General features: G+C 38.6%; 1 protein-coding gene across 3 annotated transcripts in view; it reads right to left on the bottom strand.

The window, feature by feature from the left end:
• The window catches only part of SPIDR (scaffold protein involved in DNA repair), a 490566-nt gene that overhangs the window by 460857 nt on the left and 12709 nt on the right, over positions 1-17000 (bottom strand). For all 3 annotated transcript variants that reach the window (XM_032841172.1, XM_032841170.1, XM_032841171.1), the window contains exon 4: positions 14798-14983. In XM_032841172.1, the coding sequence (XP_032697063.1) occupies positions 14798-14983 (186 nt within the window). The remainder of the gene's footprint in view (positions 1-14797; positions 14984-17000) is intronic.

Below are 17000 nucleotides of genomic sequence, written 5' to 3'. Positions count from 1 at the left end.
GGTGAACAAACATAAAAAACTCCAGAGAACAAAAGCCTGAAAAAAAACGGTTTTCTCAGCGCCCACCCCCTTAAGGGGGACCAGAGGACTTAACTCAGGGAACATCATTGACTGAAAACCCACATGGCAGGGCGCTCCCACAGAAAACCAACCAAGGGAAAAAAAAAAAAAAAAAAAAAAAAAAAAGACTACAAGAGAACCACCACCACTACTACATAGGACAACTTTTATTTTTAATTTGTTCCCACTATTCTGGCTCATTTTTTTAATAGATAATTTTTTAACCTATTTACCATCACAGTGAGCTGTCCAGTACATCAAATTCCATAATAACCTTCTAACCTGAACTTTTTGATACATACACCTGTGTTTTTCTTTTGCATTTCTATTTTTGAATTTTATTTTAATTTTAGTTTAGTTTAGTCTAGTTTATTCCTTTTTATTTTTATTTTCTAATATTCATATAGAGTTAAAACTTCAAAGTAATCCCCTTTCCCCAATCAATACTACCCCTATAGGTAAACCAATTTTTAATCCCCCGTTAGCCTAGGAAAGTTGAGTCCTTTAACAAAGATATCAAGACACATCCAGGAAGAATCAAAACAACCTTCCTCGCCCACACTGAGAATTTATAACCACTCTCCCATCTTTTTCTTCCACCAGTATTTCTGTGTTTATGTGTTTGTCCTGATAGTATATAAATCTTACACTTGGGGTTCTTTTCGACAAGGTTCTTCCTTTATTTGCATATACATGATTTTTTTCTCTTGTTATATAATTTTATCAGTCTTTTTGTTTGTCTGTTTTTGTTTGTATACCTTGTAAATCTTACCTTGGGGCCCATTTGGGCTGAACCTTTTCTTTCATCTTCCCTTTCTTTCCTGTCTATCTCTGTCTCTCTCCTTTTTTTTTTTTTTTATCTTTTTCCTTTCTTTTTTCTCTCATTTGGGTGGGCAATCCTGATTGCTCAGAAGTGTTCCAGGGTGCACCCAGACTGCACCACGGCCGATACATCCAGCTACATCTGTTCAGTCATCTCTCACCAAAATGACTAGGAGGAGGAATGCCCAACAGAAGAAAAATACAGAGGATGGACCTTCTGCAACAGAGCTAATGGCTATCAACATAGACAACATGTCGGAAAGAGAATTCAGGCTAACAATTATCCAGGCAATAGCTAGGTTGGAGAAAGCCATGGATGACCAAATGGAATTGATTAGGGCCGAGCTGAAAGCGACCAGACAGGATGTTCACAATGTTAGGGTAGAGCTAAAAGCTACCAGGGCTGAGGTTCACAATGCTCTCAATGAGTTCCAATCTAATCTAAATTCTCTCAAAGCTAGGGTAACTGAAACAGAAGACAGAATTAGTGATCTGGAGGACAGATAGAAAGGATAAAGAAGAAGCCTGGAACAAACAGCTTAGAAACCATGAAAACAGAATCAGGGAAATAAGTGACGCTATGAAACTTTCCAACGTCAGAATCATTGGAATCCCTGAAGGGGAGGAGAAAGAAAGAAGTCTAGAAGATATAGTGGAACAAGTTCTTCAGGAAAATTTTCCCAATCTCACGAATGGAACCAGCGTTCATGGACTAGAGGCCGAACAGTCTCCACCCAAGATTATAGATTCCAGAAAACATCAAGGCACCTGATAGTCAAATTGAGGAATCATAATTGTAGGTATAATCTCTTGAAAGCCGCGAGGACAAAGAGGCTCCTTACTTACAGAGGAAAGCCCATCAGAATAATGTCAGACATGTCCACAGAGACCTGGAAAGCCAGAAAGGGCTGGCAAGATACATTCAGGGCACTAAATGAGAAGAACATGCACCCAAGAATACTTTATCCAGCAAGACTGACATTCAAAATGGGTGGAGAGATAAAGAGTTTCCAAGACCGGCAAGGCTTAAAAGACTATGCAACCACCAAGCCGACACTGCAGGAAATATTAAGAAGGGTTCTATAAAAGAGGAAAAATCCTAAGAATAGCATTGAACAGAAATATAGAGACAATCTACAGAAAGAAAGACTTCAAAGGTAACACAAGGTCAATAAAAACATATCAATCAATAATTACGCTCAATGTGAATGGCCTAAATGTGCCCATAAAACGGCACAGGGTTGCAGATTGGATAAAATGACAGGACCCAACCATATGTTGTCTACAAGAGAACCATTTTGAACCTAAAGATACACCCAGACTGAAAGTGAAGGGATGGACAAGCATCTTTCATGCCAATGGGCCTCAAAAGAAGGCTGGGGTAGCGATTCTCATATCAGATAAATTAGATTTTAAACTAAAGACTGTAGTCAGAGATACAGAAGGACACTACATCATTCTTAGAGGGACTATCCACCAAGATGATCTAACAATTGTAAATATCTATGCCCCAATATGGGAGCAGCCAATTACATAAGAAAACTGTTAATCAAGATAGAGTCATATTGCTATGAATACATTAATAGTAGGAGATCGTAACACGCCTCTCTCAGAAATAGACAGATCATCGAAGCAGAAAATCAATAAAGAATCAAGAGCATTGAATGACACATTGGACCAGATGGACCTCATAGATATATACAGAACATTCCACCCTTAAACAACAGAATACTCATTCTCTCAAGTGCACATGGAACCTTCTCAAGAATAGACCACATACTGAGTCACAAATCAGGACTCAACCGATACCAAAAGACTGAGATTATTCCCTGCATATTCTCAGATCACAATGCTTGGAAACTGGAGCTCAATCACAAGGAAAAGTTCAGAAGGAACTTAAACACCTGGAAGCTAAAGACCACCTTGCTTAAGAATGCTTGGATCAACCAGGAGATCAAAGAAGAACGGAAACAATTCATGGAAACCAATGAGAATGAAGACACTTCGGTCCAAAACCTATGGGATTCAGCAAAGGCGGTCCTAAGGGGGAAATACATAGCCATCCAAGCCTCCCTCAAAAAAAAAAGGAAAAATCCAGAACACAGCAGCTGTCTCTACACCTTAAAGAACTGGAGAATCAGCAACAAATCAAACCAACTCCACACATAAGAAGGGAAATCATCAAATTAGAGCTGAGATCAATGAGGTAGAAACCAGAGATAGAGTAGAACATATCAATGAAACTAGAAGCTGGTTTTTTGAAAGAATCAATAAGATCGATAAACCATTGGCCACACTAGTCCAAAAGAAAAGAGAGAAAGCCCAAATTCATAAAATTATGAATGAAAAGGGAGAGATCACAACTAACACCAAGGAAGTAGAAACAATCATCAGAAGTTATTATCAACAGTTATATTCCAATAAGCTAAGCAACCTAGATGAAATGGAAGCATTCCTGGAAAACTGTAAACTCCCAAAATTGAACCAGGAAGAAATCGACAACCTAAATAGACTGATACCTAGTAATGAGATTGAAGTAGTGATCAAAAACCTCCCAAAAAAAAAAAAGAGCCCAGGACCTGACGGATTCCCTGGGGAATTCTACCAAACTTTCAAAGAAGAAATAACACCTATTCTCCTGAAGCTGTTTCAAAAAATTGAAGCAAAAGGAAAACTTCCAGACTCTTTCTATGAAGCCAGCATTACCCTGATCCCCAAACCAGGCAAAGACCACACCAAAAAGGAGAATTTCAGACCAATGTGGATGCTAAGATTCTCAACGAGATCCTAGCAAACAGGATCCAACAGCACATTAAAAAGATTATCCACCATGACCAGGTGGGATTCATTCCTGGGCTACAAGGATGGTTCAACATTCGCAAATCAATCAATGTGATAGAACAAATTAATAAGAAAAGAGAGAAGAACTACATGGTCCTCTCAATGGATGCAGAAAAAGCATTTGACAAAATCCAGCATCCGTTCCTGATTAAAACGCTTCAAAGTATAGGGATAGAGGGAACATTCCTGAACTTCATCAAATCTATCTATGAAAAACCCACAGAGAATATCATCCCCAATGGGAAAAAGCTTGCAGCCTTCCCACTGAGATCAGGAACACGGCAAGGATGCCCACTCTCACCACTCTTGTTCAACATAGTAGTAGAAGTCCTAGCAACAGCAATCAGGCAACAAAGAGAAATAAAAGGTATCCAAATTGGCAATGAAGAAGTCAAACTCTCTCTCTTCACAGGTGACATGATTCTTTATATGGAAAACCCAAAAGACTCCACCCCCAAACTACTAGAACTCATACAGCAATTCAGTAACGTGGCAGGATACAAAGTCAATGTACAGAAATCAGTGGCTTTCTTATACACTAACAATGAAGATACAGAAAGGGAAATTAGAGAATCGATTCCATTTACTATAGCACCAAGAACCATAAGATACCTGGGAATAAACCTAACCAAAGAGGTAAAGGATCTGTCCTCGAGGAACTACAGAACACTCATGAAAGAAATTGAAGAAGACACAAAAAGATGGAAGACCATTCCATGCTCTTGGATCAGAAGAATAAACATTGTTAAAATGTCTATACTCCCTCGAGCCATCTATACTTTTAATGCCATTCCAATCAAAATTCCAACGGTATTCTTTAAAGAGCCGGAGCAAATAATCCAAAAATTTGTATGGAACCAGAAGAGACCCCAAGTCGCTAAGGAAATGTTGAAAAACAAAAATAAAACTGGGGGCATCACGTTACCCGATTTCAAGCTTTACTACAAAGCTGTGATCACCAAGACAGCATGGTACTGGCATAAAAACAGACACATAGACCAGTGGAACAGAGTAGAGAGCCCAGATATGGACCCTCAACTCTATGGTCCAATAATCTTTGACAAAACAGGAAAAAATATACAGTGGAAAAAAGACAGTCTCTTCAATTAATGGTGCTGGGAAAACTGGGTAGCTATATGTTCAAGAATGAAACTCGACCATTCTCTTACACCGTACACAAAGATAAACTCAAAATGGATAAAAGACCTCAACATGAGACAGGAATCCATCAGAATCCCAGAGGAGAACGTAGGCAGTAATCTCTTCGATATTAGCCACAGCAACTTCTTTCAAAGTATGTCTCCAAAGGCAAAGGAAACAAAAGCCAAAATAAACTTTTGGGACTTCATCAAAATCAAAAGCTTCTGCACAGCAAAGGAAACAGTCAACAAAACAAAGAGGCAACCCACGGAATGGGAGAAGATATTTGCAAATGACAGTACAGACAAAAGATTGATGTCCAGGATCTATAAAGAACTCCTCAAACTCAACACACACAAAACAGATAATCCTATCAAAAAATGGGCAGAAGATATGAACAGACACTTCTCCAATGAAGACATACAAATGGCTATCAGACACATGAAAAAATGTTCATCATCACTAGCCATCAGGGAGATTCAAATTAAAACCACATTGAGATATCACCTTACACCAGTTAGAATGGCCAAAATTAGCAAGACAGGAAACAACATATGTTGGAGGGGATGTGGAGAAAGGGAAACCCTCTTACACTGTTGGTGGGAATGCAAATTGGTGCAGCCTCTTTGGAGAACAGTGTGGAGATTCCTCAAGAAATTAAAAATAGAGCTTCCCTATGACCCTGCCATTGCACTACTGGGTATTTACCCCAAAGATACAGATGTAGTGAAAAGAAGGGCCATCTGTACCCCAATGTTTACAGCAGCAATGGCCACGGTCGCCAAACTGTGGAAAGAACCAAGATGCCCTTCAACGGACGAATGGATAAGGAAGATGTGGTCCATATATACTATGGAGTATTATGCCTCCATCAGAAAGGATGAATACCCAACTTTTGTAGCAACATGGACGGGACTGGAAGAGATTATGCTGAGTGAAATAAGTCAAGCAGAGAGAGTCAATTATCATATGGTTTCACTTATTTGTGGAGCATAACAAATAGCATGGAGGACATGGGGAGTTAGAAGAAGGCATTTGGGAGAAATTGGAAGGGGAGGTGAACTATGAGAGACTATGGACTCTGAAAAACAATCTGAAGAGTTTGAAGAGGTGGGGGGGGTGGGAGGTTGGGGGACCAGGTGGTGGGTATTAGAGAGGGCATGGACTGCATGGAGCACTGGGTGTGGTACAAAAACAATGAATACTGTTATGCTGAAAATAAATTAAAAAAAAAAAAAGATAAAAAAAAACAAAAAATTCACTATAGTGATTATAAAAGGCTAGAGGTCAGACTAGTCTGGGAGAAGTAGACACATAATTGCAGTAAAATAACTGCAGCAACCACTCTTACCATTAGACAATGGCAGGGAAATACTACCTGTAACAACACATTTACTCATGGAAGACAGGCAATGGAACACATAAATTCTCCACATTGCTGAAGCATCACAGCAGAAAGCCAAGGGAAAGGCAGAGCTCTGAGGAATGCAAGTGCCCCCAGAGCTATTGTACTTTTGTAGCATTTGTCCATTTGTTCCTCATTCATTCAGTAAAAGCAGTGCTACAGAGAGCCTACTACATCATCCTAGACATTTAAAATACAAAGCAAACACAGGAGATAATACAGAACACTGTTCCTACCCTGGAGAAGCCCATCGATGAATAACACTTATACTGCAGCTTCTGAGTGCTATGAAATGATATACCACAACCCATACTAATAAGACCTTTCATTCTTCACAATAATTTTATGAAGCAGGCAAGACAATTACTGGTGAAGAAACTGAGTCTCCAAAAAGTTAAGAAGCTTTTTCAAAGTTACAAAAAAACAAAAAACCACAAATGGATGGGGAATTTTTTTTTTTTAAGAAGAAAAGATTTTGACAATTTTAATTCAGGGCTCTTCCCTCTCAATCACAATTCTGGGCCTTAAGGCCCAGAGACTCTAATCCAATATAAGTAGAAGGAGGTCTAGGTATATTGTGTTTAAAACTCACCTCGTAGATGGAGAGGAGAAAGGAGTTCGGGGAAATTGGAGGGGGAGATGAACCATGAAAGACTATGGACTCTGAAAACAATCTGAGGGTTTTGGAGGGGCGAAGGGTGGGAGGTTGGGTGAGCCTGGTGATGGGTATTATGGAGGGAACATATTGCATGGAGCACTGGGCATGGTACGTAAACAATGAATTCTGGAAAACTGAAAAGAAATTAAAGAAAAAAAAAAAAAAAAGAAAAACTCACCTGGTAATTCTGATAAGAAGCCAAGTCTCCTAAGCACCAAAACAGTGTTGAAGCACAGAGCACTGAAGTTAGACATCCCTAACTATAAATATTAATTGGCACATTTGTTAACTATGTGACTCCGGGTAAGTGATTTGACTTCTCTGAGTCCCAAATTCCTTCTGTAAATTGAGGGCACTCAGCTCACAAGATATAGTAGATATAATAGATAAAAGATATAGTAGATAAAAAAGAAAATAACATACATTATATCCAGCCAAGTGTCTGAGGTAAAACAAGAATGATAAACAGTAACTAAAGGTAAAGAGCAGTGAGGGGAGGAGGAGACGGAAAAGGAACAGAGAAGAGAAAGATAAGCCAGCAGTTACACACATGATTAGATACACTCAAAGGGATCAAGTACTTGTTACCTAATAGTCAACTTGCTTAAGAAAAGTCAACAATTTGTTAACACATTTCAAAGAAGTTAGCTCAAAGTACCTTTCCATTCTTAGAATTTTGAAAACTACTATGTCTTTTCATAGAGAAAGAAATAGACAATTTTTAATAGCAGTTTTAATGAGATGAGATAGCATACTCAACTCATTTAATGATAGCATACTATCCACCAACAAAAAAACATAGTTTTTAATAACAAAATGTTCTTAGATGTGTAAAGACCAAGAGTTACCCAACAACAAATTTCATTTCATATGGTTGAATTAATAAATAAGCCCTGTGAGCTTATGTATAACCTTAAAATACCACCTCACCTGTTTATTACTAGAATATGAACTGGTAGTTACCAAGATGGCATACAAAGTGGCCAAAGGTATATAATCCCTTTCCACAGGGTTTGTCTGTATAAACATAACCTTAACCAAGTAACCAACTCATATGAAGGTTATTTTGAAAGCATTAAGACTTCTAAATACTCTAGATGAGCTATACACCCTAAAAACTATAAAAAGACATGATCTTCCTAATTCTAAGTCTACGGTTCTCAACTCAGGATGATTCTGCCTTTCTGCGGACATCTCACAACAACTGGAGACATTTTTAGCTGTGACAACTGAAGCTGGGGAGGGATGCCTGGGTGGCTCAGTCAGTTAAGCATCTGCCTTCAGCTCAGGTCATGATCCCAGAGTCCTGGGATTGAGTCCTACCTACATCAGTAGGGAGCCTTCTCCCCCTGCCTGCCACTCCCCCTACTTGTGTGTACGCACACACTTTCTCTCTCTCTAACAAATAAATGAATAAAATCTTAAACAACAAAAACTGGGGCTGGCAGAGCTGTCACTAGTGAACGGAGGCCAGAGATGCTGCTAAACACCCTACGCTGCACAGGAAAGCCCCCTATCCCACACAAAGAGTTTTCTGGCCCCAAATGGCCCCAATGGGAAACCTTGTTTTAAACTGTCAAAAACAGGGGCCAAAATGGCAGAGAAGCAGGGGACCCTATTTCAACCAGTCCCCTGAATTAAGCTGGATATCTACCAGACCACTCTGAACACCCATGAAATCAGCCTGAGAATTAAGAAGATCTATCAGGATCTATACCAACAGAATATCTCCAGTGGCTGGTTTTGAAGTACGAAGCAGGGAGCCATGATTCTGTGGGCAGATACTGGATGATAAACAGAAAGGGGAGGGAGCTACCAAAAGCAATGTCGCTGGGAAGGTGAAATAACACAGGAGCCCAAAAGCGTCCCATGCTGGGGACAGGGCACAGATTCACAGACTGGTAGCCTCGGGGAAAGGCCTTTAGGGCAGCCCCCCAGACTGAAACCTGGAGCTCTGGAGGCAGACGTGGGAACTGGAGGCAGCTGGTGGTTTTAGAAGCACAAAGGGCACAGATATGCCTGGACCTGGAAGTGAGCGCTAGGAGTGCTGCTGTGGGGTGCACAACCCAGGACGCTGGGGTTTTCAGCAGCAAAGACAAAGACAGAGACAGTGTGGCCTGTAGGGCTTTCTGGAGAACAGACTGTGATCTCTCTGTTTTGAGACAGAAGACTGGATAGAGTCACTTCTGCTCTGACAGAAAACAAAAGCCCCCCCCCACAAAACCAGTTTTCACTAAGCCCATATCCCCCACAGGGGGCAGGGCAATTCTGCCCAAACAGGGTTGCCTGAGTAACAGTGCAGCAGGAACTTCCCCCAGAAGACAGGCTGAAAGAACAAGAGACTAACAACCTTAAGGTCCCTATAAAACAGGTGCATCTTGCTTGAGTTGTGGTCAATACTTTGAACTCTGTACATTCCCTCAACCACCCTTGACCAGAATGACTAGGAGGAGGAATCCCCGACACAGGAAAAATTCAGAGACTGTGACCTCTGCAACAGAATTAAAGGATATGGATATAAGCAAGACATCAGAAATAGACTTCAGGGTAACAGTTATGCAGGCAATAGCTAGGATGAAGAAAAAGCCTAATGACAACACAGATTCTCTAAGCGCAGAAGTGAGAGCTGATCTGGCAGAATTTTAAAATGCCATCAATGAGATCCAATCTAATCTAGATACTCTAACAACTGGAGTAAATGAGGCAGAAGAACAAATTAGTGATCTAGAAGACAAACTAACAGAAAAGAAGGATCAGGAAGAGGCCTGGAACAAACAACTTAGAATCCATGAAAACAGAATTAGAGAAAAAATGACACCATGAAATGTTCCAATGTCAGAATTATTGGGATCCCTGAGGGGGCTGGAGAGAGTGAGAGGACTAGAAGATATATTTGAGCAAATCATACCTGCAAACTTCCCTAATCTAGGGAATGAAACAATTGTTCATGTCCTAGAGGCAGAGAGAACACCCCCCAAGATCGAGGGGAGATGGACCCCCAGGCATGTGATATTGAAACTCGTGAACCTTAAACTAGGTAAAATATCTTAAGGTCAGCTAGGGGAAGAGATTCCTGACGTATAGAGGGAGGATCATCAAAATAACGTCAGACCTGTCCACAGAAATCTGGCAAGCCAGAAAGGGCTGGCAAGATATATTCAGGATACTAAATGAGAAGAACATGCAGCCAAGAATACTCTATCCAGCAAGGCTGTCATTTAGTTGGACAGAGATGGATGGAGAGAGAAAGAGCTTCTAAGACCAGCAAAAATTGAAGGAATATGTGACCACTAACCCGGCCCTGAAAGAAATGCTAAGGGGAGTTCTATAAGAGAAGAAAGACCCCAAAGAGTGATGTAGAACAAAAATTACAGAGACAATCTATAGAAACAAGAACCTTACAGGAAACATGATGACAATAAAAACGTATCTTTCAATAATCACTCTTAAAGTGAATGGCCTAAATGCTCCCATAAAATGGCACGAGGTTGTAGATTGGATAAAAAGACAGGAACCATCCATACGCTGACTGCAAGAGACTCATTTGAATCTAAGGATACATCCAGACTGAAAGTGAAGGGATGGAAAACCAGCTCTCTTTCATGCTAATGGACTGCAAAAGAAAGCTGGGGTAGCAATCCTTGTATCTGACAAATTAGATTTTCAGCTAAAGACTGCAGTCAGAGATACAGAAGGACACTATATCATTCTTAAAGGGTCTATCCAATAAGATCTAACAATTGCAAATATCTATGCCCCCAACATGGGAGCAGCCAACTACATAAGCCAACTGTTAATCAAAAGAAAGAGACATACTGATAACAATATGTTAATTGTAGGGGATCTTAACAGTCCACTCTTAGCAACAGGCAGACTATCTAAGCAGAATATCAACAAAGAAACAAGAGATCTGATGGACCTCAAAGAAATATACAGAACATTCCACCCTAAAACAATGAAATACTCATTCTTCTCGAGCACACATGTAACTTTCTCCAGAATACACCACATACTGGGTCACAGATCAGAGCTCAACCGATACCAAAAGATTGAGATTATTCCCTGCATATTCTCAGACCACAGGGCTTTGAAACTGGAACTCAATCACAAGAAAAAATCTAGAAGAAATTCAAACACTTGGAAGCTAAGGACCATCCTGCTCAAGAACGTTTAGGTCAACCAGGAAGTCAAAGAACTTAAACAATTCATGGAAACCAATGAGAATGAAAACACATTGGTCCAAAACCTATGGGATATGGCAAAGGCGTTCCTAACAGAGAAATACATGGCCATCCAAGCTTTACTCAAAAAAAATAGAAAAATCCCGAACACTAACTATCTTTATACCTTAAAGAACTGGAAAATCAGCAACCAATTAAGCCTAACCCACTCACGAGAAGGGAGATAATTAAGAAGAGAGCAGAGATCAATGAATTAGAAACCAGAGATGTAACAGAACACATCAACAAAACCAGAAGCCAGTTCTCTGAAAGAATTAATAAGATCGACAAAGCACTGGCCAAACTAATCCGAAAGAAAAGAGAAATGACCCAAAGTAATAAAATTATGAATGAAATGGGGGAGATCACGATTAACCCCCAGGAAATAGAAACAATCATCAGAAATTATTATCAACGGCTATATGCCAATAAATTAAGCAACCTAGAAGAAATGGATGCATTCCTATAAACGTATAAACTTCCAAGACAGAAACAGGAAGAAATTGGCAACCTGAACAGACAATCTCATTCCTAGTTATTTAACTAGGAACAAGACTGAAGCAGTGATCAAAACCTCCCAAAAAGAAGTCAGGACCTGATGGATTCCCTGGGGAATTTTACCAAACATTCAAAGAAGAAATAATACCTACTCTCCTGAATCTGTTTCAAAAAATAGAAACAGAAGGAAAACTTGCAGATCCTTTCTATAAGGCCAGAATTACCTTGATCCCCAAACCAACCAAAGACCCCATCAAAAAGGAGAATTTCAGACCAATACCCCTGATGAATATGATGCTAAGATTCTCAACAAGATCCTAGCTAATACGATCCAGCAATATATTAAAAAGAATATCCACCATGACCAGGTGGGATTTATACCTGAGAATGCAAGGGTAGTTCAACATTCACAAATCAATCAATGTGACAGAAAAAATTAATAAGAGAAAAGAACCACATGGTTCTCTCAATTGATGCAGAAAAAGCATTTGACAAGATACAGCACCCTTTCTGGACTAAAACTCCTCAAATTAGAGGGATAGAGGGAACATTCCTCAGTTTCATAAAATCCATCTATGAAAAACACAGCAAATATCATTCTCAATGGGGAAAAGCTAAGAGCCTTTCCCTTAAGATTAGGAACATGACAAGGATGTTCACTCTCAGCACTATCGTTCAACATAGTACTTGAAGTCCTAGTCATAGCAATCAAACACCAAAAAGAAATAAAAGTTACTCAAACTGGGAAAGAAGAAGTCAAACTCTCTCTCTTCACAGATGACATGATCCTTTATGTGGAAAACTGGAAGACTCCACCCCCAAATTACTAAACTCATACAGCAATTCAGTAATGTGGCAGAATACAAAATCAATGCACAGAAATCAGTTGCTTTCTTATACACTAACAGTGAAACTGTAGAAAGAGAAATATAGAGAATCAATTCCATTTACAATAGCACCAAAAACCATAGGATACCTTGGAAACCCTAACCAAAAAAGTAAAGGATCTATACTCTAGAACTATAGAACACTCATGAAAGAAATTGAAGAAGACACAAAAAGATGGAAAAATATTCCATGCTCATGGATAAGAATAAACATTGCTAAAATGTGTATGTTGCCCAAAGCAATCCATATTTTCAAGCCATCACAATCAAAATACCACCGGCATTTTTCAAAGTGCTAGAACAAACAATCCAAAAGTTTGTATGGAACCAGAAAAAAGACCCCAAATCACCAAGGAAATGTTGAAAAAGAGAAATAAAGCTGGGGACATCGCATTGCCTGATTTCAAGCTATATTACAAATCTGTGATCATCAAGTCAGCATGGTACTGGCACAAAAACTGACACACAGACCAATGGAACAGAGTAGAGAGCCCAGATATGGACCCTCAATCTTATGGTCAAATAATCTTCCACAAAGCAGGAAAAAATATCCAATGGAAAAAAGACAGTCTCTTCAATAAATGGTGCTGGGGAAATTGGACAGCTATATACAAAAGAATGAAATTTGACCATTTTCTTATACCATACACAAAGATAAATGGATGAAAGACCTCAATGTGAGATAGGAATCCATCAATATCCTAGAGGCGAACACAGTAACCTCTTCAACATCTGTCACAGCAACTTCTTTCAAGACACGTCTCCAAAGGCAAAGGAAACAAAAGCAAAAATGAACAGATGGGACTTCATCAAGATCAAAAGCTTCTGCACAGCGAAGGAAACAGTCAACAAAACAAAGAGGCAACCCATGAAATGGAAGATATTTGCAAATGACACTACAGAGAGAGGGTTGATATCCAAGATCTATGAAGAACTTCTCAAATTCAACACCCAAAAACAAATAATCAAGTCAAAAATGGCCAGAAGACATGAATAGACACTTCTCCAACGAAGACATACAAACAGCTAACAGAAACATGAAAAAATATTCATCATCATTAGCCACGTTGAGATACCACCTTCTATCAGTTCGAATGGCAAAAATCGACAAGGCAAGAAACAACAAATGCTGGAGAGGATCTGGAGAAAAGGGAACCCTCTTACACTACTGGTGGGAATGCAAGCTGGTGCAGACACTTTGGAAAACAGTGTGGAGGTTCCTCAAAAAAAAAAAAACAAAAACAAAAAAAACAAAAAACAATTTTGACCCAGCAATTGTACTACTGGGGTTTACCCCAAAGATACAGATATAGCGAAAAGAAGGGGCACATGAACCCCAATGTTCATAGCAGCAACATCCACAATAGCCAAACTGTGGAAAGAGCCAAGATGCCCTTCAACAGACGAATGGATAAAGAAGATGTGGGCCATATATAAAATGGAATATAACTCAGCTATCAGAAATTATGAATATCCAAATTTTGCATCAACATGGATTGGAGTGGAGGAGATTATGCTGAGTATAATAAGTCAAGCAGAGAAAGTGAATTATCTTATGGTTTCCCTTACTTGTGGAACATAAGGAATAGCATGGAGGACATTAAGAGAAGAAGGGAAAAATGAAGGGGAGGGAATTGGAGGGGGAGATGAACCATGAGAGACTACGGACTTCAAGAAACAAACTGAGGGTTCTAGAAGAGAGGGGGTCAGGGGGATGTGTTGGCCCGGTGATGGGTATTAAGGAGGGTACATATTGCATGGAGCACTGGGTGTTAGATGTAAACAGTCAATCTTGGAACACTACATCAAAAACTAATGACATACGGTAAGGTGACTAACATAACACAATAAAAATTTAATAAACAAATAAAATACACTGTCAAAAACACAATACAATACAAAATGTCATCAAAACAGAAATGTGTATTATATTTCTACCACACATTTACTATCATAGTATTTACCGAAACCTCATCAGCAAGGAGCAATATAGGTACAACATTATACAGTAGAGAACCTAAGTGGAATCCCAACCAATTCTACTGCTCAAACTTAAGTTGTTAGCTATAAAAATAATACTTGTAATAGTTAGCTCTTAGAATTGTGTGAAAAATATTAAATGAGAAAATGTCTATAAAGGGCTGAGCATAAAGGAAAAGACACAGTATGGTCCTCACTAATACTGTTAGAAAAGGAATGAAGTTTTTTCCAATATTGAGCCCAATATAAAATAGAAAGAGGATTTCTTATCAATTTATCAATTTACCTTCACTGGCTCCATCTTCTGGACATGAAATAGTCCTGTTCCTGGTATAAAACCTGTCTATTCCAGAACCATGTCCATTATATCCCTGTGACTTAAAAACTCTTTTATCCTCATCAGACAGATCACTTTCACTGGAACTCCATGTTATATCTTTTAGCTCACCGGTACTCTTAGATGCAGCACTTTCTGTTAAAGAAAAAGAAAATGTATAAACACATTCAACTGATATAGTTATTTGTCAGAATGAAATTTTATACATGTTACTCTGTCAAAGTCACAAATAACAAAATTCTGATGAGAGTGAAAGCCATGTCTTAGATCAGCCTGTGTAAAGTTCTATGTGGAACCTAAGATTCTCTGAATTAAAACCAAATTTACGAAGAAAAATGAACTAATTAAGTTTAAAAAAAAAATAAGGAAAATGACTATAGCACAAATGAAAATTTAAAAAAAATAACCTTGAACTAATTATACAACTATAACTTTCTAGAATATTTGATGGAACCAAAAGAACAAGACAAAACACAAAACAAACCATATAACCAGTATTTCTGTACAAGAGAAATGCTTCTGTGTGCCTCCTGTATCATATTAGGAGTCCTAGCAGCCACAATGTGCTTAAAAACACTTAATAAACTCGGGGCGCCTGGGTGGCTCAGTGGGTTAAGCCGCTGCCTTCGGCTCAGGTCACGATCTCAGGGTCCTGGGATCGAGTCCCGCATCGGGCTCTCTGCTCAGCAGGGAGCCTGCTTCCCCCCGCCCTTCCTCTCTCTCTGCCTGCCTCTCTGCCTACTTGTGATCTCTCTCTGTCAAATAAATAAATAAAAATCTTAAAAAAAAAAAAACACTTAATAAACTCTTTTAACTAAATTTGTCATTTTGAGGTAACAGTAGATCCACATAGAGTTGTAGGAAAAAAAAAAAAAGAGAGAGAGAGAGAGAGAGCCCTTGTATGCTTTATCCAGTTCCTTTAATGGTAACAATCTGCAAAACTATAGTGTAACATCACAACTAGAATATTGATTCTGATACCTACAAGACACAAAACAATTCCATCACCATGAGAGTACCTTGCATTACTTTTATAAAGCCACATCTTAGCCACCCTCCTTACCCAATTCTCAACGTCTAGCAACAAATTAGCTTTGCATTTTTGTAATTTTGTCATTTCAAGACTGGTATATAAATGGAATCAAACTATGTGACAATTCAGGATTGGCTTCTTTTACTCAGCATAATTCCTTTGACATTCATCCAAGTTGTTCTGTGTATCAACACTTTCCACTACTAAGTATTGTTACATGACATGTATGCACCATAGTTTACCCATTCACCCACTAAAGGGTATCTGTGTTGTTTCTAGTTTGGGGCTATTACGAATAAAGCTGCTATGAACATTGTACACAGGGTTTTATGTGAAAGTAATTTTCATTCTCTGGGATAAATGTCAAAGGGCAATTAACAGGTTGTATGGTAATTGCATGTTTAGTCTTATAAACTGCCAAACTTTTCCAGAGTGGCTGTACCATTTTACAATCCTATCAGTAACATAACATATCCCGTATCACTGACAGCATTTCGGTGTTGTCACCATTTTTTACTTTGTCATTCTAATAGGAAACCTAGAAAGAATGGGGCTACTCCATCTTGATGTAATAGGAAGTTGAGAGGAAACTTTACTAACAGTGATCAGAAAAGGAATACACACCTAAAAAAAATAAATTTTTCTGCTTATGTTTACAATTTAGTTACAATGCTAAAACTTAAAAAAAATCTTAGACATATTTCAATGAGATTAAGAGGTTAGATATTATAATTCAAGTTCTATTGTAGAGGAAATAGGCTTAGAAGTTAAATGGTTTCATTCAATACATATTTACATAACAACTGATAAAGTCTTAAGGAAACAGAAAAATAAGAAAACTTCTCTCTTAAGGAATGCATAGTCTAAAACACAAATCATAAAAAGAAAAATTAACTATTAAATTCGAGGTATGTCACACATAACAGTGGCACAAAAAAAGCAAGTGCTCCAATATGTGTTCATCGGGAAAATAGATTCACTGACAAAATGATGTCTGAAAAAACAGCACTTACAAAGGCACAAAAGCATTAAATATAAACATTTACTAAACACTTACTTGGTGCCACGAACATCCAGAATTACTAAACTTGTCTACCTTCAAAACATAAAATTAAAAAT

The sequence above is a fragment of the Lontra canadensis genome, unplaced genomic scaffold, assembly GCF_010015895.1.
Source record: "Lontra canadensis isolate GAN:19392208 unplaced genomic scaffold, GSC_riverotter_1.0 scaffold121, whole genome shotgun sequence".
Classification (NCBI taxonomy): Eukaryota; Metazoa; Chordata; class Mammalia; order Carnivora; family Mustelidae; genus Lontra; species Lontra canadensis.
Note: the sequence above shows the minus strand (reverse complement) of the source record. Positions and strands in the feature narration are given on the sequence as shown.